General features: G+C 38.7%; 2 protein-coding genes across 6 annotated transcripts in view; one reads left to right on the top strand and one right to left on the bottom strand.

Annotated features, from left to right (window-relative positions):
• Nucleotides 1-4791, top strand: part of grm3 (glutamate receptor, metabotropic 3) — a 42681-nt gene extending 37890 nt beyond the window's left edge. For all 5 annotated transcript variants that reach the window (XM_055031432.1, XM_055031439.1, XM_055031407.1 and 2 more), the window contains one exon: nucleotides 1038-4791. In XM_055031432.1, the coding sequence (XP_054887407.1) occupies nucleotides 1038-1114 (77 nt within the window). In that variant the 3' untranslated portion in view covers nucleotides 1115-4791. The remainder of the gene's footprint in view (nucleotides 1-1037) is intronic.
• A 2682-nt stretch (nucleotides 4792-7473) lies between these two features.
• Nucleotides 7474-20595, bottom strand: elapor2a (endosome-lysosome associated apoptosis and autophagy regulator family member 2a). Its single transcript, XM_055038541.1, has 22 exons — nucleotides 20321-20595; nucleotides 18189-18309; nucleotides 16368-16557; nucleotides 16137-16284; nucleotides 15946-16035; nucleotides 15344-15449; nucleotides 15063-15215; nucleotides 14203-14291; nucleotides 13932-14112; nucleotides 13725-13853; nucleotides 12990-13080; nucleotides 12800-12902; nucleotides 12574-12711; nucleotides 11981-12244; nucleotides 11710-11883; nucleotides 11426-11609; nucleotides 10846-10942; nucleotides 10636-10737; nucleotides 10380-10506; nucleotides 9795-9973; nucleotides 9046-9214; nucleotides 7474-8951 (listed from the first exon to the last, which is right to left on the bottom strand). The coding sequence occupies exons 1-22, from the start codon at nucleotides 20405-20407 to the stop codon at nucleotides 8883-8885; spliced, it is 2991 nt and encodes a 996-aa protein (XP_054894516.1). The 5' UTR covers nucleotides 20408-20595; the 3' UTR covers nucleotides 7474-8882.
• Nucleotides 20596-24580: the final 3985 nt, after the last annotated feature.

Here is a 24580-nt window from a genome sequence, read left to right as displayed (position 1 = left end):
TCACAAACATTTTTACTATTATTTTTGTTCACACAAAAAGTAAAAAGATTAAAGTGGAAGGTTTTTCTCATGTGGCCACAGGGAATAAACAGTGCTGATGTGTAGGACATCAGAGAAGAGAGGAGAGTTTGCGCCATTTGCGCACTTGCTGTACCTCAGGAAGGAAGTGGCGCTGAAATTGATTGGTTCTGGTCTCAGAAGCAGTTCACTTTTTTCTGATGGGTGTATGTCCTAGTTTCTTTGTCAATCAGTTTGACACACACTGCAGACAGAACTCACAGAATGAAGTACAGCTGATCAAACAGGCAGGAATAAAACAACAAGGCCTATAGAGAGGATGGTGCCATAAACCAGAGTAGTTTACTAAAAGGGCACTTGAAGTAGATGCATTTTCTTTCTCAAAACTGCAGAGTGATTATGAGACATGAGTAAGACCAGCAGCTTTCATGAGAAATTCAATGTGTTTTTAGAAATTTTACATTTCAAATGTTCAAGTTTGAAGCCCACGAAGCTGTTTTCATTTTCAGGTCAAAAGTTGATTGAAAAAGAAAAGCAAAAATAAGGAACCAAGTAGAAGGCAGCCAAGAGTGGAGCCAAAATCCAAAGAAACCATTGAACTCACCCACTCAATTTTTTAGAGCATTTGTATGTTAATTTATCCAAAATCTATATAGTGATTTGTCCAGGTGGGAGGAAGACGTCTCGTCTAGTACTAGTCCTAGGGCAATGAATGAGAAGTAGTACAAGATAAGATAAATCTTTATTGCTATTTACCCACCTACAGTGTAGTAGTACAATAAAATTGGTCTACTGATCCCTGTAAGGTGCATAGAGGATTATGTAAGTATGCTGGAAGCAAGCACTAAACTTTGTAGTAGTGGTTCTTTTTTTTAATCACTCAAATTTAAAATAATAATACAGATCAAAATAGGAGTGTGGAGAGTGTGGGAAACAAGGTTCCCATCCAGTAAATGTTTTCTTTGCTGATTAATTATCAATCTTTGTGTTTTAATCAACTTGTTCCTTCTTGTTCATAGCTTCTGTCAGCGCCCACTTCGTCCCAACAGTGTGCAATGGGAGAGAAATAGTTGACTCGACCACTTCCTCTCTGTGACAGCATCCAGTCCGCTCTCTAAACCCGCCCCTGCGACTGTTAGCCAAATAACGAACATTTTTCACCCCGGCTCTGTTTTACCCCCCTTTTACACACAAACACTCTTTTACACACACGCACACACGCCCGCAGACAAATACACATACTGAATACAAGCAAACGCCTTCCCTGTGGACTAGAACTGTATTGTTTCACAAATGTAGAAAGTGTGTAACTATAATTAAATTATTTTCTAGGGATGTATATACATGGAATCAACATTGTTGTACGTAGAGAAACAAAAGAACAAAAAAAAATGTTTTTAGGAGGAATTTTTTGGAACCTTTGTTTTTGATAGCTTTGTTTCAATGTAAATAGACATGAGCTTAAACATGGTAGGGGGACTGAGTCCTTCCATCTGGATGCACATTTGTGGCTCTGCTTGCCTCACTGCAATACACACAGACTTTTGATTCTCATGCTTTTTTTGTAGTACATCATTGTAATAACTAACTGTGTATGCATTTCTAATGTGGATCTGTACATTTGTATATTATACTACTGACGGTTCAAACAGCACAATGTTAAACGTCATGTGACACTGGAATGAATGTGGAAGAAAAGCTAAAACTGGACAAACTAGAACAGCCAGAAAAGAAATTGAAAGGGAAAGGAAGGGTAAAAAAGAGACATTCATTAAATTTAGTGATATATTTCTGTTTGAGAATATATCATTTTGCATCTTGATAGATGTTTGTTGTATTCTGGATCTTTGTAAAATCCTTCTGTGGATGTTTTGGCAGAAAAACATGTTTTGCTTTTGATACAAATGTTCCTATTTTCTAATTATGGGATCCCTTTATCTAAATGGCCATAATTCCAGACGTGTGTTCAGCAAAGCATCGCTTTTTCACGCCCACTCCTAAAATGCTGTGTCTTTTAAAGATTGCTGTGATGTATTAATAATAACAATGAATAGCTTCACTGAAAAGACAGTACTGCTAATGCTTTATGTAAGCCCCAAAGAACAAAAATAAATCAGTTTTTCACCCAGTAATTGAAGTGCCTTGCAAAAGAATTCAGATCCCATGAACCTTTTCACATTTTGTCCTGTTACAACCACAGACTTCAGTGTATTTTATTGGGACTTTATGGGATAGAGCAACAGAAAGTTGTGAAATGAAAGGAAATTATGCTAGGTTTTAGGATTTTACAAGTAAAAATCCTTTGAGAAGTGTTTCATGCATTTTCTGCTGACTTGTACTTGTAGATCTACGTTTCGTTGTAGTTACGGCTGCATCAATCAAATTCTTTGGTGTATATCTTCACCAGCTTTGCTCATTTGAAAACTAAAAGTGTTGCTCTTTGCTTTTTGCAATGCAGCTCAAATTGAGTCAGACCGAATGGGTATCATCAGTAAGCTGCAATTGTCAAGTCTTCTGACTGTCATTGAAGCTCTAGCTATATGTTTAGTGTTGCTGTCTGCTTGAGGATGAAGCTCAAACTAAGTCTGAAGTGTTTTGAAGCCTCAAACAAGTTTTCATTCAAGATCCCCCTGAAATCACCTGTATTCATCTTCCCATTAAATTGACTAGCTTTCCCCAACAGTGCTTACTTCTTGTCTATATTCCATAAGAGCTGGATCTGAGCTGGATAAGTAACAGTTACCTCCTCAAAAGATTCTCAGACCCGAGCAACAGATATGTGGAGCTTGTCCACTGTTACTAATAGCTTCTTCAGAAAGGGCTAAAGTTACTAATTACAGCACTGAATTTTCACTGGGAGCATTTTAAAGTGACTGTGTGTATGTATATGCCACATATTTCAGATTTTTGCTTCCAAAGTGGACCTATTAAGCAAAATTTACATGTTTTGGTGCTCATAACCGAGTCCAAAATGCTAAAAAAAAAAACCACCCACCTGTTTTCTGGGACAAGAAGTTAATGTTTCTTGGTGTCTGGAAAATTAGTTGTTTCAAAAACCTCCTGATTATTAAGTAACAATAAGTGATCACTGCTCACTTATTGTTACAAAGCAAACCAAATGGATCTCTAGCATGTTTGGTCAGCTGGTTTTATTGCTGTGTGTGTTGGACAATGGCTGCTGGACAAGACAGGTGTTTTGTTGTTGACATACCCCCAGAAATTATGCATCCTTGATGGTTGCGCTAGAGGCTCCGCTTCTTCTGCTTTGAAGTCTGATTGGGTGTCAAAGATGTATGATTGCACACCTGCTTTCAGCCATTTTAATGTGTATAAAGTGTGAGTGTAAACACCGTATTGAGGAGTGCCGCCAGCAGCACCTTATTTGTATTTAAAGTGAGAGGAGACCCTAAAACAGCTGTGAAAGGAGTTCAAAATAGGCAGAGAAACTCTCATCATCTGAGAATGATTTTGTGTAATGAACATGTTTTTAAAGCCCATTGGTCTACCCTAACTTGTTCAGTAAAGCAAAGTGTGTTCACTTTAAAACCTTTTGAAAACCTCATATATTTATTCTTTCATTTCATAATAACATATATTTTTATGTTGCTCTATTACATTAAATCCTAATAAGATATATTATGTTTGTAAAGTCACAAGAATACTTTTGCAAACCACTGTATGAACATCGAGTTCTTAATTTGCAAAAAATATTGATGAAGGAAAAGGGTGCATTTTGCTGAACACACATTGAATTTTTCCACCTCTAGGGGAATAGTAGCTTGAGATTCATACCCCATAGATACCGTCTGTGGTGATATTTTTAATATGGCTATGTGCCTTAATGTGTGTTTGATAGATTGATGTTGCTAGAGATCAGTTTTACACTACCAGCTCCAAGTCTTTGTTTGGTAAATGTAAAAAGAAAAAAAAAAAGAAAACCATGCCACTCAGGCAACAACTTTGTTTTATGTGAAGCCCAGTGCCATTGATTGTTTACCTAGTGTAATGGATCAGTAACTCCGACAAATCACAAACTTAAACTGGCTTTCTCCAGTCTGACATAAAGAAAAACAGGAATATTCTAAAAATGTAGATTCACTTCCATTTCCCCCTGCTTTTAACACAGTAGCTTCAGGTAAGGAAAGCGAGGTGAGGGGTAGACAGATAGGCGACATCATTAGGAGGAATTCAGTGAGTATTTGACTTGTTGAAGTGTGCAGTTTACAAGCTAGTGTTAAAATGTGTTTACGTTGGGAAGCACAGTGGAGCAGCTGGCTTTGGCAGTCCCACAGAGGCTCAGGAGAGGAAACAGAGCACATTCTGTCAGCTGCTGGCTGATTGCTGCTAACAAAAGACGTTAAGAGTAGAACAGATATCCATAACATAACATAAAAAAAGATGAGGTCATTCATGCAGATGCAAATGTGACAAGAAAGACTGCAGCCTCTCTGTTGGGTATTAATAAGATTATTGAATAAATTCAATCAAAAGTATGTATTAGCTTCTTAGGAGGAAACTTAAATAGCTGAAGATAGTGGAGTAATTTATTAAAATTTTATTTCAGTCGTTTGATTTTCCTGAAAATATTTGTTGAATTTAGAGATAGTAGTAATTTATTAACTGATCTTAAATGTTTACATATAATATGCTGTCTAAAATAAAGTGTGACTGTTACATTTGATGTTTTCAACAGAATGATCAGAATCACTTTTTAAAAGCTGTTTTGTCAACAACAACAAAAAAAAACAGATGTTTTGGAGAACTTTTAGAGGTTCCATCTTTTGACTGGTCAGCATGTTTGCACTGCTTCCCGTGACTATTACACTGAATGATAAATGGAAAGAAATTTCAAAGGATGTGTCAGGAGGAGGCGACCTACATTGGGGTGTGTTTGTGAGGTGCAGAGTGCAGCGGGAGAGAGCGATGTGGCAGAGGAGAGGGATGCTTCTGCTGCCACTGCTGGATTATGTAAAGCACTCCCACAGCCCAGAAGTCAGCAGCGCCTCTATGGTAGCTCAAAGCATCTCAGAGATTCACTGTGTTTGTTAGAAGAAGGTTTAGCCATTCACTCTGTGGTCCTGCTCTCACAAGATACACACCACATGACAGGTTGTTATGGACAACCACAACCAACACATTCAATGCTGGAATGTCTTAGTTGTCAGCAGGGCTGGGAGAAAGGGTGATGAGTGGCTGAGTGAAGAGGAACAGAAGGAAGAGAGATATAAAAAAAAAAAAAAAACTGGTCTGTGGTTCTGATCCAAGTTGGCAGAGCCCAATGAGATTGGGCTAAGTGAGGCCCTGTACTCACGGCTTTTTAATGGGCACACAAACAGAGCACTTAACCCTGGTTCTCCAATCATTTAGTCCAGAGACCAGTCCAAGACAACAGTCTCACACTCTTTTCTGACCCTCTCGCTCACAGTCCGCCTCACCCTTCAACCTTTCCCTCACCACCTTTTGTGCAGCCAGGTCGCCGCTCCGTGTGTGAAACTTGTGACTGATTCGGTCTCAGCCAAGACCACCAGAGCCAGAGCGACAGACTGGTGGCTCACACTTGAACTGGAGCGCTCTCCTGAAGCACATGTCATGGAGGCTGATTCGACGAGGTTAGAAAAGCGATAGAGGGATGTCAGACAAAAGGATCTGAGAAATGAATGTTGGGAAGTTAAATTGAAAAGTCAGATGTAAAGAAATAGCATTCCTTCAATACTCATTACCTTGAGGAAATGATCATTTCATCTCCCTAATAAATTAATCTGAAGACTTCTTTAATTGGTTTTCCTCATGAATATTCTTTTCAAGCAGCCATCTATTAAGGACACTGTTCCTCTATTCAGACCTTGCCAACTGTCATGTGCTTTTACAAAGGTCTCCATGCTGTAGCCCCCTTCTATATAACAGAATGTGTCCCTAGCCTCTGGGCTTTGAAACAAGAAGGGATCTCAGGAGACAAAATGAAGCGGATGCCGATCTGAACTCTGAAACTGGCTGGTCACAAAGCAATAGACCCCGCGTTTATGAAATGTGCAATAAAGAGGCTGTGATGACATCATAATAAATACCATGAAGCAAACATCTCCTGTTGTCTCTTCATCCCTCTCTCTGCAGTGTTGTGGTCAGCCAACTTTCTTAATGCTGAGAAATGTGTAGGTAGATTTGTCTCATCAGCAACACCTTCACCTACACACACAAACACACATAGGCTCTATTCACAGAGTTTGCTGGCAAATGTTTAAAGATGTCTCTAACACTCCTCTTCATCTGTTCCCACAAGTAATGGCACTCCAATTAAACCATCTACTGGAGAGATCCCCAGTTTTGGAAAATACATGCCAGTATTGAATACCAGTTTGTTAGAAAGGGTGACAGTAGTTAAAAAAAGAAGAAGAAGTTGAATACAAGATTAAGCTAAAGATTTTTTTGCCCAGTTTTAGCAAAATCTTTGACTTTTTATATTAAAAAAGTAATTTTAGGATTAAAGTACAGAGTGTTGATCTTATTTGTGTATTTTATATTGGTTTAATTATAGTTCTTTCCTCAATAATCCTTTAAGGTTACATCATAATTTTTAAAGTTCACATAAACAGAGGAGTTGCTTTTGAGACTGTCCATTTACTAGTGATCTCCCTCTGGTGGTTGGCTTGGATCACTGCACCATTCTTGCACCTTCACTGGTCCCAGCTGCATAATAAAAAATGGAGAGAGGCAGCGCAAAACAAAGATGTTTCTCAAGCCACTGGAAAACATCTCTGGAACCTTTCTGCATTTTATGTACTTTTACTGGGATCTTATGTGATAGAACAACAAAAGGTGGTGCAAGATTTGAAAAAAAAAAGACTAATCCAGATAAATAGGCTGCCATCCAGAATCTTTACTTTGTAGAACCACTTTTCACCACAATTCCAACTGAAAGTCTCTTTTTATTTGGCATCTCTTGAAACGTTGCACATTTAAAGACATTTGTACTTGTTCCAGAATATTATTACTTGTTTTCTGATGCTCACAATGGGCCACAAGCATCAGCACCTTTAATTGTCCATTAATTCTGAAGTAATTGAACCCCTCCCCCACATCCTAAACCTCTAGCAGGGTTTTTTCAGGATTCCTCATCTGTTCTGACCAGTTCGCCTGTCCCTGCTGAAGAAAGGTGATCAAAACATAGTGCTTCAACTACCATGTTTGGGTTCATGAAGGGAAGGAGGTGCTCAGAATGTCATTTAGTTTTTCTTTTTTTTCATCGCACAGAATTTTGTATAAAGGTGAAACTTTTATTTATCTTTAAAACATTCACCTGACCAGAGCACCCACTTCTACGTGTTTGTGTTCCCACTTGCTTGTGATAAACTGCGAAGGGAATCGCTTCTGACTTTCTTTCAACAGTTTAATGATCTTGTCACTCCTGAAGTAGCAATATGTAACTTTTATTAAAAAAAAAATATGTTTACACACTTGTTACAATTGTCACTATGCCCTGGCAGTATGAGACAGATAATCTGTGATAAAAAAAAAAAAGAAAAAAAGAAAGAAATTGAGCTCCTCTGGCTTTTCCCAGTGCTAAAAACAACCAACCACAACTATGGGGAGTGTCTTAGTGCTACCAATCATGTCCATGTGCATGCCACCCAGTGCTCCATACTTTCCATTTAAACCTCAAAAGAGCTCAGATGACTTTGTAAGCTTATTTTAAAATAATTACGTTTAAATGTATGTTGTCAATCGCATGGGAATATGAACTATGTGGACTTGTTTTAAGCAAAAAGTAAATCTAAAGAAATATGATATGAGGAAGGGAACAGTGGACCTTCACAAGTCATGTTCATCCTTGAGAACAATTTTCAAATGCCCAAAGGTGTTCATCTGCTTGAACAATCACAACCCTGATAAGCACAATGGAAATGTGCAGTCTTAATTCGGGAAGGTGACAGGTTCTGTTTACCAGATGAATGTGTTTTGGTGTGAATTAAATATCGAGAGAGAAAATAAAAACAGGCACTGAAGATACTCAAAAAAAGCATATTACAGTTTACAAATGCAGAAAGACACAAAACATACATTTTTGTCACAGTTCCTTACACTTAAAGGAAAGGCCTACCACATTTAAATCAATGGAATATTGATCACCTCATTTGGAATAAATTGTTTACCAATGTAACTTCACGGCAAATTCGCTATTAAGTTAAAACACACACACCATTGTCTGACAGACTTCTCCGTAGCTGAGGTCATAAGACGACTTTTAAACTTGATAATGAAATAACATGGAGTCAATTTCTACATAAATATGCCTTTTATTTGAAGCACAATCTCAACAGTTTTATATAGCATGTTCATTTTCAATCCTTTATTTTATCTCTCCAGTACAATTTCTTCAACAAAGCAAAACAATCAATAAACCAAACAAACAAAATGAGAAAGTCATTATTGTAGACCAAAGCAAATTGATGAGAGAGTGCACCTATAGTCATTGTGTGTTTGAAATCAAGATCTCTACAATAAAAAGAAAAAAAAATTACAAATAATTAAATAAATATACACAAAACTGAACAAGAACTCACATGGGTCCTCGTATTACCCTGAGCTCTTCAAAACACATTTTCCAACTAAAGTTTGAGCCAGAAAATGCTAGAAGTGTCTTACACATCTGTGTCACAGTACTATGGCTCTGTTGTACCAAGAAATAAGGCCACCATGATGGTGTGACTTTTTTGAACCTGGCTTTACATGAAGAATGTATTTTTTTCATCTGTGCATGTTTACACACACGTTGTATTCCAGGTACCAAAGCTTATGACAGGGGCAGTTTCAAAGTGGACCACCCAGTGAAAGTGTTTTCCCTCATTTTAGCTTTCATTCACACAGCTTTAACTCCAGACCAATGCTTTTGAGTGGGATGAGTTCAGCTGCACATTTTCATAACGCTCTCCATTCCCCTGAAAGCAGAAGCAAAAGTGTTGATTCTGCAGCTGCCTAAAAGCTTTTATCATAGTGAGACAACTCTTTGTGTGACAATGCTGTGACTCTCACCTTGGACGCTATGGCTTTGAGTTTTCCTAGGAGTGAAGGTTTGGTATACACAACTTCATCCTCCATGTCTCCTTCATTCTCTCCCTCCATCACAGCACAGCTGTCAGCAACCGGCATTTCACACTCCTTGTTGGCAGACATAACCAGCCGGGAGTACTTGTACTCCAACCTTCCAGAGACAAGAAAGAGAATAAATATCAGATTAGCATATGTGTAAAAAATGAACAGCTAATGTGACAAGGGGGAAATGAAGAACAAAGGAAAAAAGAAACAAGAAAGAGCAAAAAGGACAAAAATGATTCATGAAAACACAACAAAAAATAAACATAAAAATGAATGAGAAAGAAACAAAGGAAGATGGGTTGAAGGAAGAGAGACAAAAAGAAAATAGGAAACAAGAGTAAGCAGAAATGAGTAGATATTTAAAAGAAAAAGGAAATGGAAAACAAAAAAAATTGTGAAAAGGTCAAAGGACAAATGGATTACGAAGGAATGGTAAGCAAAAAACAAAATGGGAAAATAGCAAGACAAAAGAAAAAAAGAAGAAACATTACAACATAAATTGATTAAAAAAAGCTGAAAAGGGAAAAAGACAATCTAAGGGAAATAAAACAGTTGAGTGAAGTCAAGTTAGAAAAACAGAACATGAGGGAACCACAATGATGATGAATAATGAACAAAAGAGAAGCATGGGTCAAAGTACAGGAAAATAAAAATGAAAGAAATCTCAAGGGAACATTAACAGGTACCGTTTATTCTTTTTCCAAAAGTAGCAAGTGAGGCAGACGAGCAACAGAGCAGTGACGATCCCCGTCCCCGCACCAAGATGAACCCAGAACTCCATACCCTGACATGGCACAGTTTTCTTGTCAGGCAAGGTTACGCCACCTATACACAGCTTTGGCTCAGTCCACACATACAGCATGTCCTGAGGAAGAACAAATATATTTACAGAATTACATAAAGCCATGTCAGGACCCTAAAAGGCACAGACATCGATTAAAGCTGTGTTTCATTGTTCTGATGTAGATTCTTTAATATCTTTTTTTTTTTTTTAGGTTTTGTTGGCTCTAGTGACCTTTATTTGAAAGTAATTCGACAGGAAAGAGGGTAGCAAGAGAGTGGGAAGACATGCGGCAAATGTTGCCAGGACGGGAATTGAACCTACGACCACATCCACAAGGAGTAAGGCCTCAACACATGGGTTGTGCTTTGTTCCTGCACCACCACAGCATCCCGATTCTTTCATATCTTAAGTTGAATATGTCTAACTAAAGAGCCAAAAGAAAAACTCTCCACTGTTTCATGTTATGACAGCAGACACACACACACACCTGTTGTCCTCCTTTGCAGACTCCCTCTATCAGATGATAGTCTCTCACTGTGCATGTAGGACAAGCCCCTGAGCTCTCCCAAAAGAAATGAAAAGTGCAGCCATCACATGTTCCTTCAGGGCACTGACTGAAATGGCCAAAAGAAGACCATGTTACTTCTTCAACAGCATTACTCTTCAGGCTGTAATCTTAACAGCAATGATAAAGGTCAAACGTATTGCTTGAAATAAAATGCAGCCAAAGAGAAAAATAATACCTCGGAACGGACAGCACTCCTTTAGCACTCATATCGGGATTACAGCGAAGAGTCACCACTGTACTCCGACCCGACTCACAAGAGGAAGTTCCCTCAAAAGATCTTAGGAGAAAAAAATAATACAGAAGAAATATACATTATACTATATTTCAGTTTGAGTTTAAAAAAAAAAAAAAAAAAAAAAAAAAACATTTGATATGACAAAAATACCTGAAGAAGAAGTTAATATCAGGCACTTTCTTGGACCTCGGAGGAAACAAGTCTGGTCTTGCTTTTATTCCTTCAAGATTATCATCTACAGTTGCACCTGGGCAAGAAAAAACAAAAACATAATTAGCCCTGAGGTCTTTCTGCATGGAGTTTCTATGTCGTTCCTGTGAATGTGTGGGTTCTCTCCAGGTGCTCCAGGTTAATTAGTTACGCTACATTTGTCTTAGTTATTAGTGGATGTCTGAGAATGGTTGATTGTCCTGCGTTTCTGCGTGACCCTGCGACTGACTGGTGACCTGTCCAGGGTGAACTTCACCTCTCACCAAATGATGGATAATTCAATGCCCGTCATGACATTGAATTATTCATCACATGGATAAACAAGTTTAGACATCAGGTGGATTGATATTATGTGCAGATTGAGTTTTCATTACACTTTCACTTGTATAGGGACCAACATGCAAATGCATTTCTGTTGGCTTTTAAAGGGAACAAAAAGGGCAGAAGAAGAAACAAACAGCAATTCTATTTAATTTGACTGCTGCTGGTTTTCACACTAAGTAATCCAATGTTCACTTACCAAGAAAGGTGTCAGCCAGGTTAATGGACTGCGAAGAGAGCGCAGCATGGAATCCTTGTCTGCTTGCTGGGATTATTGTTGACTGACAGATGAAGGTCTTGACAGTGCTGGATCCCTCGGTTTTCTCGCTCTGGGAGCTGGAACCTGGCAACGTAGTGTTGTCTGTGCACACTGCCATGCGATCCTTAAAAACGAGAGAAAACAGCAAAAGGAATCCATCTGTGAACAAACGCCTTTAACTGACTGCGTTATTGACACTTTGTTTTGGGCTTTTCTGTGCACACCTGTCCTCCACACAGACTAATGTTGAACATGTGGAAATACTTGGTTCCCTTGGAGGTAAACTTTGGGCCATTCATGAGCGATCCTGCTGAGCCAAGGGGACTGAAGTCAAAAGTTAGCGTGACATTGCCCTCTGTGTGGGTAAAGTGGCAGTCACTGTAACACAGTCTGTGGTCCTGGAAAGTACAGACATGGTTTTTATGGTTAGTTTTCTCCTCTAGCGTCCTGAAATAGAAAAACAGCATGATACATAAATCTGCACCGCTTACAAACCTTATCGCTCCGGCTTGCTGGCCCACAGGCTTTACAGGCATCAGAACCCGGCGTTGCGTGCGGCTCGAGGTAACTGTTGCGAGGACACTCTAAGCACTTGCTGGTGAGTGTGTCTATGTAATGTCCAGGTGGGCAGGGCACACATGCTGAGCTGGAGGGCTGGGTGCTGAGGGCACAAGCCCTGCAGCTGGAGGACACACCATCAACCGCATTGGTCACAGTGATGGAGAAGATGCGCGCCACATCATTGACATACCGACGTGCCTGAAGGAGCAAAACAGTGTCAAAGGTCCTCCATTGAACCTTACTTGTGAGACAAACCTGTATTATTATTATTATTATTATTATTGTCATTATTATTGTTGTTGTTGAGACCCATAAATGTAATATCTTTCTTAATAGATTTTTATGAAAACCAAGATATATCTTTAGAAATAAAAGCACGTGAATACAATCTCCCCGTTTAATCTCTCTCCACATGTGGCATCTTGAATATATCATAAAAAAAAGAGGACTTTTATTGAAACCAGTAGTAATTTCCATATTGGTGACTATGTTCTAAAGCCTGAGTAAAACTGTGTATTTGTACTTACATCTGAAGGTTGGTTTGTCCTCTGGAAAGCCCATGTGTAGGAAACCGCTGCATTTTTTGACATGGTCTGTGTGTAGGTTTGTCTTTTTTGGGTTTTCTCCCATGACTGCACAACTGTGGTACTCTTCCTATTGATGTCCTAAAAGTGAACATTAAAAAAAATTACCCTGCAAGCATACATTTATGCATTTACAGAGCAGCGCAGCTGTGTTCGGAGGCGCTCTCACCATCATGAAGTAGAACTCACAGTCAGCCATGCACGAGGTTTCAAATTCAAATGTGATGCGACCAAATTCTGTCACTGACTGACTCGACACTGATGTAGGCAGCCTGATGGTCAATGCAAACACAAATAGGTGGAATCAGTCACAACAGGGGGAAATGGAGAGCTTGGGGACACAATATGACTGCACTCACTTGAAGCCAGGAACATGGATGTTAAGGATGAGATAATCATTATCAGAGCTGCCTGCTCCACTGTGAATATGATCTCTTGCTGCTTCCCAACCTGAAAAAGACATCAACAAGACATTAGTTTATCTTATCTGTTCTTAATAAACAAATTTGACCATAGCTGTAAGATGTAGACATTTTTTGTCATTTTTCAAAAGGGTTTGTCTTAATAGGTCACGTGGCTATCTTGAGATTCTTTTAAAAATTGTGACTTTGTTTCTTTCCTGTCCTTGTACCTGACCATGCAATCATTTCATGAGTGTTTGTGTGACAAAAAGATCAAAAAATAAAAACGTGTGCAAAATAGAAATACATCAGGTTACATTGCTTATTTTTCTTGATTGAGATCAATTATTAAAAGGTCTAATCTCACCTGTAGTTAAATTGTGCATTATTTTCTGAAGATTTTAAAAGTACATTTCCTTTTAGCTGGACTTTCTGAATTTGGATCCAAGATCTATCAAAAGAACTCAACACAATGATCTGTAAAGAATCGTTGTTAGTTGTTATGAAGCATGCATGTGCTAGATGGCTCATTTTCTGTAACTTGAAAAGCACAGCAGGAAATCACCAAAACTGAAAAAGTATGAAATGTCCAGCATCCCAATAAAAAACACAACATGTTAAAATGGTAAATAAAAAAAAAAAAACCAAGTCGACTAAAACGCTAGATTAAAAACAGCATGCAAGACTACCCACCATTCATATGGTCACATTTAGTGTTGCCCACATTGAAACAGGAGGTCTTCATGTTAGACGGAAGAACATTCCACCATTTATACTCATAACCCAGGATGGGCTCAGTACCAGCTGGACACTGATGGCACGCTGGAAAATGAACAATGTTAAAAAGTACAGCTAAGATAACGCAGGATGACAGTGAAAAAAATATGTACAAGTTTTTACGTTTCAGCCCATCAGAGTACGTCCCGGTTGGACAAGGGGAGCAGGTGGCTGTGTCGTTGTTATAGAAACCAGGGTTACAGGGGGGGCATTCCTCCTGTTCGCCACTCTCAGGCAGCGCTTCTGCTCCAGAGATGCCCTCCAGACAGATCTTGGGCTCAATCCACTTATATATGACCTGTGTCTAACATTACATAAAATGACAAAGATCTCAAAGTGAGATAACATAACACGCCCAATCAGCATGTTTGACAGAGGTCAACTTCTCCCTCACCTTGCCTTCGTGGTCACATGGTGTGTGAATCTGGAAATAGTCCTTTTTGGAACATGGAGGTCTGCTCTTGCACTCAGACGAGCCTTCCTCTGTCAGGTCAAATATGATTATCCAAAGCAGAAGCATTAGTATGGGAAAAATTGAGAGAAAAAAACAGAGAAAATTTTCTAACAGGATATTTTATATGTACAGAACAGTTTGCCATAAATTCCTGCTAAATAAAATTAGATTTTTTTCAAATTATATTGATAATGAACTAAATTTATCTCTAACCTTAAAATTCTAACTAGCCCGTCATGACAATGTGGAATAATGTTTCTGTGTTTTATACATTTATTAAGAACAGAAAACTAGGAGGTTAATACTCTGTAAATCCATTTTTGCCATATAATGGCACAAACTTAGCACAACTATATTTAAGAAGTTTCACTCATTTTTCTGTGAAATACTTCTCAAGCTATAAGAGGTTGAATGAGAGACATATGTGCGTCAATTTTCAGTTCTCTCCAGAAATGTTCAATTGGACTCAAGTCAAAACTCTGACTTGGCCAGTCCAGGACCAAGTCACTCCTTTGAGATCTTGGCGACACACTTCGGCTCATTGCCCCGCTGAAAAATGTTGAACTTCCTGGCAAAGACTGTAAATACTTACATTAACATGATTTCTTTAAAAAAAAAAAACTTTGATTTGGATTCGGGCTACATCGTAATATGAAAAAAGTGAAGCACTGTGAATACTTTTCGGATTCACTGAACAATACAAAAACTCAATTATGTGGAGAGGGGTTTTGTGAAAAAGACAGCAAATCTTTCAGTAAAAAAATTATATCTTAGGTTTTTGCATGCCTAACATGCCATACCTGCATACTCAGTGCTAGTGTTGCATGGGGTGCATGAACTGGCTCCGTGGCCAGAGTACGTGTCCCGAGGACAGGATTCACATGTTGACGAGCCCGGAACGCGACTGAAGCTCCCTGGCTTACAAGGAAAACACTCCGATGTGTATGCAACACCTTTTGGATAGAAAAGACAGGTTGGGGAAAAAAAATTAATATTGGATATGTTTCTATAATTTAATTTAATTGACTTTTTCTACACAACAAAAATGCAACCAGCACAGAGAAATTCACTCTTCTCTGACCTTCAATTTGAATGTTTTTCAGCAGGACAGGCTTCACAACACTGGACCTCATAACAACACCTCCTGTCCTCCAGTACAAGACGTTGGTGCCAGATTTCAAGTTCACCTAGAATACATGTTATGCATCATCCATAATGCCATAAACAAGGTCTGTGTTTACAGCAAGCACTTTAGATTTTCTTAACACGGATGGTTAAATTACTGAAATTGACTGACTTTTTCATGCAATCCTTGTGGTATCTATTCAAATGGTTCGAAAGTGTCGACAAATTAGTAGAATTAATGGATAAGAATGTACAATGACATGCAATGCTGCCACACAACCTTCTCTTAATGAATGCCTAACACCATATTTTAAAGAAAAAAAACACTAATTTAACAGATATGTTTGAAACAGGTTTAAAGTGTTTTTGCTCACACTCAACAATTTGAAATAAGGGCTATGATCAACCCAAATGAATTATGTGGTTTTATAATCTGTGTGGAAAAATACTGCAAACAGCCTTTTGTTTGCACTTTAGTGTCCTCCTTGTATCCACCCACAGTTTGCTACTCAAAGCATTTATTTTAGAAGAGCGGGGCAAGCTGCCAAAAACACCTACCGTGTGTGTTCCCCATTCTCCATGATTAGTGAGCTGGAGCCACTTTGTGTCACTTGACTGATCCATCTCCTGACATTGGTCATTCTGAATCTGCACACAAAAAAAATCAGTAGATAATACGTCTTACATAATCAATACTAATAAGATTGAGACACGCTTGTACTAAAAGAAAGAGCTTGTGGGTTACTCACAAAGAATTCAAACAGAAGACTTTTATCAGGATACTGATACTCAAAGCTGACAGAGCCCTGCTTTTTCAAGTGAACAGCATAAATAAGAGACACTGTACACTCGTCCCTGTTGGACTCAAGATAGTTTCCTTGAGGCACCCAGGAAGAACTGTAAGTAAACGAACAATGTGAGTAAAAGTATTGTACAGGTTGCAATGCTTTTTTTTTTTTTTTTTTTTTTTACTTAGTAACCTGTTGCAGGTAGGTTGGGCATCTCTTTTGGGATCGTTCCCCAGAGAAGTTGCCACGCTTCTGAATCCTGCAGGCATGCTATCCCATTGGTCAAAGCGGATACCGCTGCCGAGGGAGTAGCTTCCTGCTGCGCACTGGGTGCACTCCTGAGCAGACATCTCCAGGAACTCCCCAGCTCTGCATGAGAAGGCTAGGGAACACAAAAAAGGACATAAAATGAGATGAAGAAGAAGAAATGTCCAATATATAAATCATTTTTCAGCCTTTTCCCCCTAAACTATGCTACCGTCAGATACCCTGAGACAGACTAAAGCTGACAGACAAACAGCGGTGCAAATCACTACTGCACTGCAGCGATGGAGGAACTTAATCCTTACATCCTGTTACACACTGTGTCTATCTCTGTGCTATTTTCCCCAGAGCCATCAAGTTCTGGTGCTTGGGTTTGTTTGACAGTGTCAGCTTTTCCTCATACCTGATCTGGCTTACTGACAAAACAATTGAAGCCAACAATGTTTTTTTGGGAAGTGTGAGAAACATATGCCTCTGACTAGCAAGAGTGAGTGAAAAGGCTAGATGGCACTTAATAAATCTGATGACATACCGGGTGAGAATTATGCCAGCTAATGTGGATCCTATGAACTACTGTGAACACAGGGGATGTTTTTTCTTTCAGTAAAATTAATAGAAAGCTGGAAAGGAAGAAGGAAACAAAGACAAAACAAAAGTAAGAGTCTTCCTACACTGCAGAAACATCTGACACCATAAGGACACCATAAGGGTATGTCTTAGAACATTTTTGTTACCTTCCATTTTGTGTAGCATGAGAAAGGAAACTAACAAGGTTTTGCTCTTTTTGTATAGCATTTGTCAATGCAACGTTACAAAAGATTATGTTTGAGATAGTTATTCAGACAGTAGTTAAGTTATGTAACAACACAGGATAAACAGGTTCTAGATGAATCTAAAACATTACCATTACTACCTTGCTCAAGATCCGCATTCATTACATAGTTAAATTCAACCTTCCTGGTTCCACTGTAAAAAGCTTTTCATGAGCGCAAGCTCCCACTAAAAAGGATTCCATACTTTTTAAAATGTCAGGGCAGATTGAGAAACATGGAGCTATTTTTACGCATTTTGTTGAAAACATTAAATCTGTAATGAAACAACCCAGTTTTTATCGCTGCTACAGAAATAGAAACATATGCTTCAGCCTCAAACACAGAGTAATACGTAACTCAGTAGCCAGTTGCCTGAGATACCTGTAACATGCCTGAAGTTAAATTGCAACATTATGACATAACCTTGACATGACCTTCACAGTGGTTATGGGCACTTTATGGGCACATGAGTGCCTGGCACTTTTTGAGCCCATAACCACTATCTGGACAAAGGCACCAGCCCCGCATCAACCTACAACAGATGCTGCTAAAACATTAGCACTGACAACTTGCATATATAATAACTCTCACACAAAAGTAACATGATCTTAGTTTTATTAGCTTACCATCAAAGCATGAGATGGCATCATAAATAGATACTAAATAGTAACAAAAAGACTGCCTGTCCTACTAACTTGCTGGAGGCCAGGGGTTCTTCTATAAATACGTGATCTGGCCACAAAGTAATAAACAAAGCACAAATAATATAGTTATTTTTTCTCGAAATGCAACAGAGCTACTGTGTTACTCTTTATACAGTAAAGATGAGGAATGATGGATTGATAAAACTGTGGATTCTCTAAACAACCTCACAAATGTATGCTAAAATATAGTCAAAAACAAGTGTTAGCATACACTCCACATGATCCCAACTTACTGCACTCTGTGCCCCTCACGGGTTGTGGTAGTCCAGTGCAGGACCCGGGATTCTGCGGGATGGACACTCTCCACCGAGATCCTGTGCTGTCACACTCTGTGTACTCATAATAATAGTCAGTCTGTAAAGAAACAAAAACAAAACTAAAAAAAAGAAAGAAAGAAAGCATCTGCATAAGAGCTCACACACCACAACAGGCATAGCACTAAACAAAGAACCAATCGGGGGCCAAGGCAGGTCTTCAGGGAGGGGGGTCTCCACCCAAAGGAGAGTGCTAAGTCACCTCTCTCTGAATATCCGGCAAGAGAGTGCTGCTGCAGTCGCAACAAACACTGATATCACTTTCCATGTCCACTTGGCTTAGAAGACATGAGTGCCTGCTCTGGTTGTTATCTGTGCAACTCTGACCCCTCCTCAATATGGGACACACAACATACTATCTCCATGGAGATGGCAGTGGGGACAACGGCATTTTACCAGGAACTGTTTGTAGAGACATCCAGACATTTCCCCACTGAATCCAACGGTTTTACTATTCAACACGAAATTGAAACCCATTTAATAAATGTTCATGGACATGGGTTTTGTTTCAGTTTTTGCAAGAACAAAGAAGGGAGGCCTACTATTAGAACTTACCACAGCAGATAAAGCCCATCATTTGTGAATAGCACTAACGTGAAAATAAGTCGACAATAAAGAAAATAAAGCAAATCTGAGGCAAGATACCAAAAAAGATTTAAAACAAAATCAAAAAGTAAATCAGGATTATAGTTGCATTCTAGTGACTTGTGCTACTGTGAACCCCAGTCTTCTCTTTTTACACTGAGTAGGTGTGAATGATCCCAGATATAGGAGTTTTTTTTAAAAAAAAAAAAAAAGCAGAAACAACACCAACTAGGGGTGCACCAACTGCAGTTTTCTGCTTGATATCTATTCTTTTTGTCTGAAAAAAAAAAAAAAATTGGTATTTTATTCTATGTTGCATGCCTTTGTGTTTTGTGTTTATGATGTAATTTGAAATGCCTTGTAGCTGAAATGTGCTATAAAAAAAAATAAAAAATAAAATGTTGATTAATATAACCAAGTTGCTGACCTGGCAACAGAAGGGTAAATATTGCTAACTGTAAACGTGCACACATGACCTGGTGGGCCGATCTATGAATCAAACCTTTCCCACAGCAGAGCAGAGGACAGTGGTTTATTTTAGACCTTTGCCAATGTAGATAAGATTGGCTACACATGTAAAAATTGACCAATCGCTGATCTCCCAAAATTAAGGAAATCTGCACAAATGAATCAAATGGCTGGTAAATCAGTGCATCCCTAACAACATAACAACTAGCTAGAATTTTCTATAAATTAATCAAACTCACTTCAGATTCAGTTTGTCCCATATGAAACAATGCATCACAGTCAGTGTTTCTTTTTATTAAATTTTATCATAAATTATGATTTAATTAAGACGGAAACAAGCATCCATGCTGGTTTTTGTTCTTCTTTGCAAAAAAACAAAACAAAAAATGTACAGGAAATTCATGGAAGTTCAGAGTTTTGTTTTCTTTTCAAACAGACATTTGTATAGTGATGTAACAATATAAAAATCAAGGTTACTTTAGAGAATTAAATGCCATGGAGTAAAGGTTCATCTCCTATGTCTAGTATAGGAGCAACATTTGAGCCCAGTAGTTGAGAAGAATGTTGCAGATCTGGTGTTTGTTTGTATGCGTGGCTGTGCTGCCAGCCTCCTCTGAGGAGGTGTTGAGGGAAAACAGAGGCACAGGGAAGGAAAGGCCAGTCCATGCAGGAAACTGATAACAGCCTCAACAGCTCTTAGTGGTGAAGTTCAACACCCAGACCTCAACATGGATGCGTGCCCTGCTGAACAAAACCGCTGGAAATAAATCTGTAAAGATCCACGGTTCCCCGGCCATCTGATGTAAATCAATTGCAAGGGTCTTATCTTAAACACATCACATAAACTAACCCGGAAATATGTCATCATCGTATTAATCGTATTCGCTCATCAGTTGATTTGTTTGTTTGTAGCCACTACTAGTCAATGGGTCTTCATTTTTAGTTGTCCGGTTTGGCATCACTATAAATGCCCACAGGACAACCGCTGTTTGCCTTACCTCAGTGCACTGCCTCTGTCCTTTGGATCCGTCAATGAAGAAGAGGATGAGAGCGCATCGGGCGACGAACCGAGCCGAGGACCGCATTGTGGATCATGGAGAGAAGCATCAAATTTAATTTTTGAAATCAAAACAACGACCTCGATCCAATAGGATTGTCTATAAAGGGAAGCAGCGAGTAAAGCGCTTGCTCAGCCACGGGTCGACACCTGCTTCTGTCGCCTGTCTGAGTGGCGGATTGTCAACCCGGCCTCTCCACCTGCGAGTCTCCTCAGATTGTGTGCGCTCCTGGGGCTGGCTCTCATCTCACACGAGCAGGGCTCCGCAGAACACCACTTCCGCTCGTATGTCAAAATAAAAGCCGGATAAGTGCGAACAGCAAGGATGACTCTTATTTTGCAAACTGACCTGCCTGTTTGAGGTATAATTAACCTTACAAACATTTATGTTGATGTAGACTCCACAATTTTCCCGAAGAACCAAAATTATGATAATGTATTTTTGAAAGGAAGATGTTGTAACGCTTTGTACGAGGCGCATTTGTGCTAACTTGATGAATGTCCATTTTCACATTGTGAGCGCCTTAGGTTTGTTTTGGACACTTGGTCTGTGACTCTAAAGTGGAAAGATAAAGGCTCAAAAGCACATTTAACTCGGCCATCTATAATACTGAAAAAACAGTCCGAAATTGGACTGTGCTTGTTGCGCTCATGGGAGAGTCGGACGTCTAGCATCAAATTCTTAAGTGATGTAGTTCACAAAAATGGGCACCAGAGGGCGGTCAAACTTCAGTAAGGAGTGGCGCTCACACAGCTCACAGCACAGCTCAAGAAATTAGGATGTGTTCAAATGAGGCTCGTTTGTCAGATTAAAATAGTTCTTGAAAATGCCAACTTTTCAGAAAGCACTAAACATTCTTTCCACGAAGCTCGCCTTTTTGTTTTAAAAATTAATATTTCATATTGGCTTGATGCAAGCAACCATCATAATAATAACAGAAATAAATTCTTGTAAACTTCTGTGGGGATTTAATCCATGCAATGTGTTTCTGAAATTAATTTACCTTTCAATGATATTTTAACTTCCTGAAAGAGTGATTGTGTATCTGTTGAGCCATTTATTTATTTATTTATTTATTTATTTATTTATTTATTTATTTATTTATTTATTTATTTATTTATTTATTTATTTTATTCGTTCAGATGCAGACTTGATTGTGGGCTTTGGATCATAGCCTAGCTGCAAATCCTAAGTGTGTTCGTCAGTTACAGAATGCCAACAAATTTTTGAAGCACCAAAACACCCCAGGCTATCACATAACCACCATTATGCAACTATCAGCTTGTTGCTCATTTTCTCAATTTTGCAACTCTACAATGGATGCCCATTTTGCCCATTCCAGAGCTCATTCTACCACATTTTCCCTGGAGGATTTCAGGCAAACAGTCTTTTTTTTATGTTAACTTTGTTTTTGCTGGTCTTCCATGAAGGATTGATGTGTATGTTGCCTTGGTGACAAACTCTGCCACATGAGCTGTGCCTCTCCATCTGTCTTTTGGCTGCTTTCCTGATTAGTCTTCTCTATGCCCAACCTGTAAGGTTGTGAACAACCAGGTTTTGGCAGGTTTTGTTGTTGAGTCGTACCCTTCTCATGTTCAAAAGAAGGCTTTAACAGTCCTTCATGAGATGTTCGAAACTTTGAATATTGGTTTGTAAACTAGCACTGCTATCCATCTCAAAGTCTTTACTGCTGACCTGTCTGTTGTGTTTCTTCTTTATTATGCTGTCTGTGTACCATTGTTCTCTTGTAAAGGTCTGAGCAAAAGCACTTCCCGTGAACTCTATTTACTAATTAATTTACTTCAGAAGGTAGTCTAGTCTGTTACACTTAATTTTATTTAGGGGTATTACACTAAAGAGGGGTATTATATAAAATACATACCACACTTTTAGAATTTCTATATTTTTTTAAAATATCATTGGAATGTTATAGATATGAAAAAAATGTGTGCAAAGCAAGTGAGATCTTCTGTATTGAGCCATTATTATTATACTTAGTCACATATCTTATAAAAAATAGATATATACCAGTAAACCAGACTTGATAAACAATTGATGCAACGCATTTGTATGAATATTTAAGTAGCAGTCACCCAATGGCAGACGAATTCCCCCTCTCTCACTCTTTCTGTGAGGAGTGATGCCAGTCTGCCTATCTGCCCCTCTCGTCCTCCCTCATTCCTCCTTTCTCTTTATCATCTCAGGGCTATCACTTACAGCTTTTGACTGTAATATGAGCTCTCATATTCAACCATCTGTAAGTCTCCCATAACCTTTACAGCCCAGGCCACAGCTCTGTGATCAGATGAGCTCATTAATTAATGCTGGTGAAGTGTAGGGCAAGTGTATTAGTAACTGACCCTGAATCAGATGGTAACCAGAGTCTAAGCCTGAACCATGTGGGCCCACCCCAGCTTTCAGACTCATAGCAGCCCAGGAACTACCCATTGGGGTAATGAGACACCCAGCAGCTAACACATAAAAGCCTAAAGAAATTCAAATGGATGCAGGTAGTCAAGGCAGGACAGAAAAGCAGTGTACAAGAAGGGAGACAATTTCTTAACTCAAGGATAAGTTTGGATTATGTCTGTGTCTGGACACCAGGGTAACCATGTGTTTCTGAGGATATTAAGGCTACAAGAGAGTCTTTATTGAAATACATTTTTGATGGACTATACAAACTTTCTATGTATTTTTTTAATCCTCATATGAAGGTTTCTGGGTTTTTTTATTTGGCAGAAGCTATTCCCGGATAACTAACTGTGCCTCGACATTCAATGTCTCTTGTATCCACCTCATGTCAATGAAAGTAAGACTTACCTTTTTGTCTCTTGTGGTCATCTCTCATTCTGCAAGCATGCACGGACTTCCCTGCTCATCTTTAGGCCATTGTTTTGGTAACTCTTCTGATGTTAACACTGATTCAGCACCTTCTGCTGAGTCAAATGGCTCCGTGGACAACAGAAACAACAATGGACTTTCAGCAGCCAACCCAGTCACATCTCAACCAGCAGAAACCACACTCAGCAGCACACAGGAAGAGCAGCATAAACAGCTACAGAGGACTTTCACTTGTATGTCTTCTAACTCTAGAAGAAGCAGGAACCTCAATGCAACCAAGTCAAACTCTGGCTGCTACTTGCAGGATAAAGGTGAAGATTCATATTTTGAGTCTCCTCCAACAGGCACTAACCTCTCTGAGAGCTCAGAAGATGAACTGGTGTCGGAGCCAAGTCCAGAACTGGAGCAGAGATACTCACATATCCCAAGACCTTCCATAATTATCAGATGGCCAAAGGTAAGAAAGTCCTAAACTTTAAGTTGCTTTAGCAAAAATAAAAAGTTCATTTCTTAGACATTATGTACAAATTGAGCCCCAGTGAAATAAATTGTACTTTTTAGGATTACATTTGTGTTTCATATTTTGTGTGTAGCTTTTTCTCACTGCAATACAACATGTACCCACAAGATGGCATTTGAACTCTGTGCAAAGTTGGAAAGGTTATGCTTTTTGAGGAAGTCTAACTGACAGAATCAAAGTCAGCCATTTTTTCAGGAGTGAAACTGTAAAGCTTAGAGTTTCCATTCTGTGGTTAGAGAGTTCAGTGGCTGTAGATAGGACCTCACTGAAATATGTTCTGAGTGCATGATCAATATGATCTGAGTTCCACAATCTCTCCTAACATCTGTTTTTTGTAGGTGTGTTTGTTTGTGACTGTGACTACTATGTTGTCATTATCTCACATTCCATGGAAAATAAGTATGAAAAGCAAATTTAGAATAAAAAATGCCAAAACTTCTAAACAAGCAATCATATAACATGAATAAAAAAAAACAAAAACAAAAAAACATTGAAACACAAAAAATATATGTAGGTCCAGATTATGTATTTTTAATTTTAACACTTGAATAGTTATCAATATATGTGATAGTATTTGTTCTACTAAGAGATTAACTTCTGCCATAGTCTCCTGTGCAACCCTTAACTGATTTTCTTAACACAATATTATAAAAAGTATACTGCTATACTTTTTAAACTTGCATAAAAAGAGGTGTTTTGTATTATTAAATTACATACAGGTTTGCTTCACTGATTAGGTGACTTCTGAAGGTATTTGTTTGCATTTGATTTTACTGAGAAGTGTCAGAAAATGGATGAGTACAAAGACATCATAAGTTTAAGATCTTTCTAAAATTTAT

This window comes from Poeciliopsis prolifica, unplaced genomic scaffold (genome assembly GCF_027474105.1).
Source record: "Poeciliopsis prolifica strain line A6 unplaced genomic scaffold, Auburn_PproV2 SCAFFOLD001, whole genome shotgun sequence".
Classification (NCBI taxonomy): domain Eukaryota; kingdom Metazoa; phylum Chordata; class Actinopteri; order Cyprinodontiformes; family Poeciliidae; genus Poeciliopsis; species Poeciliopsis prolifica.
This window is presented reverse-complemented; position numbering and strand designations above follow the sequence as displayed.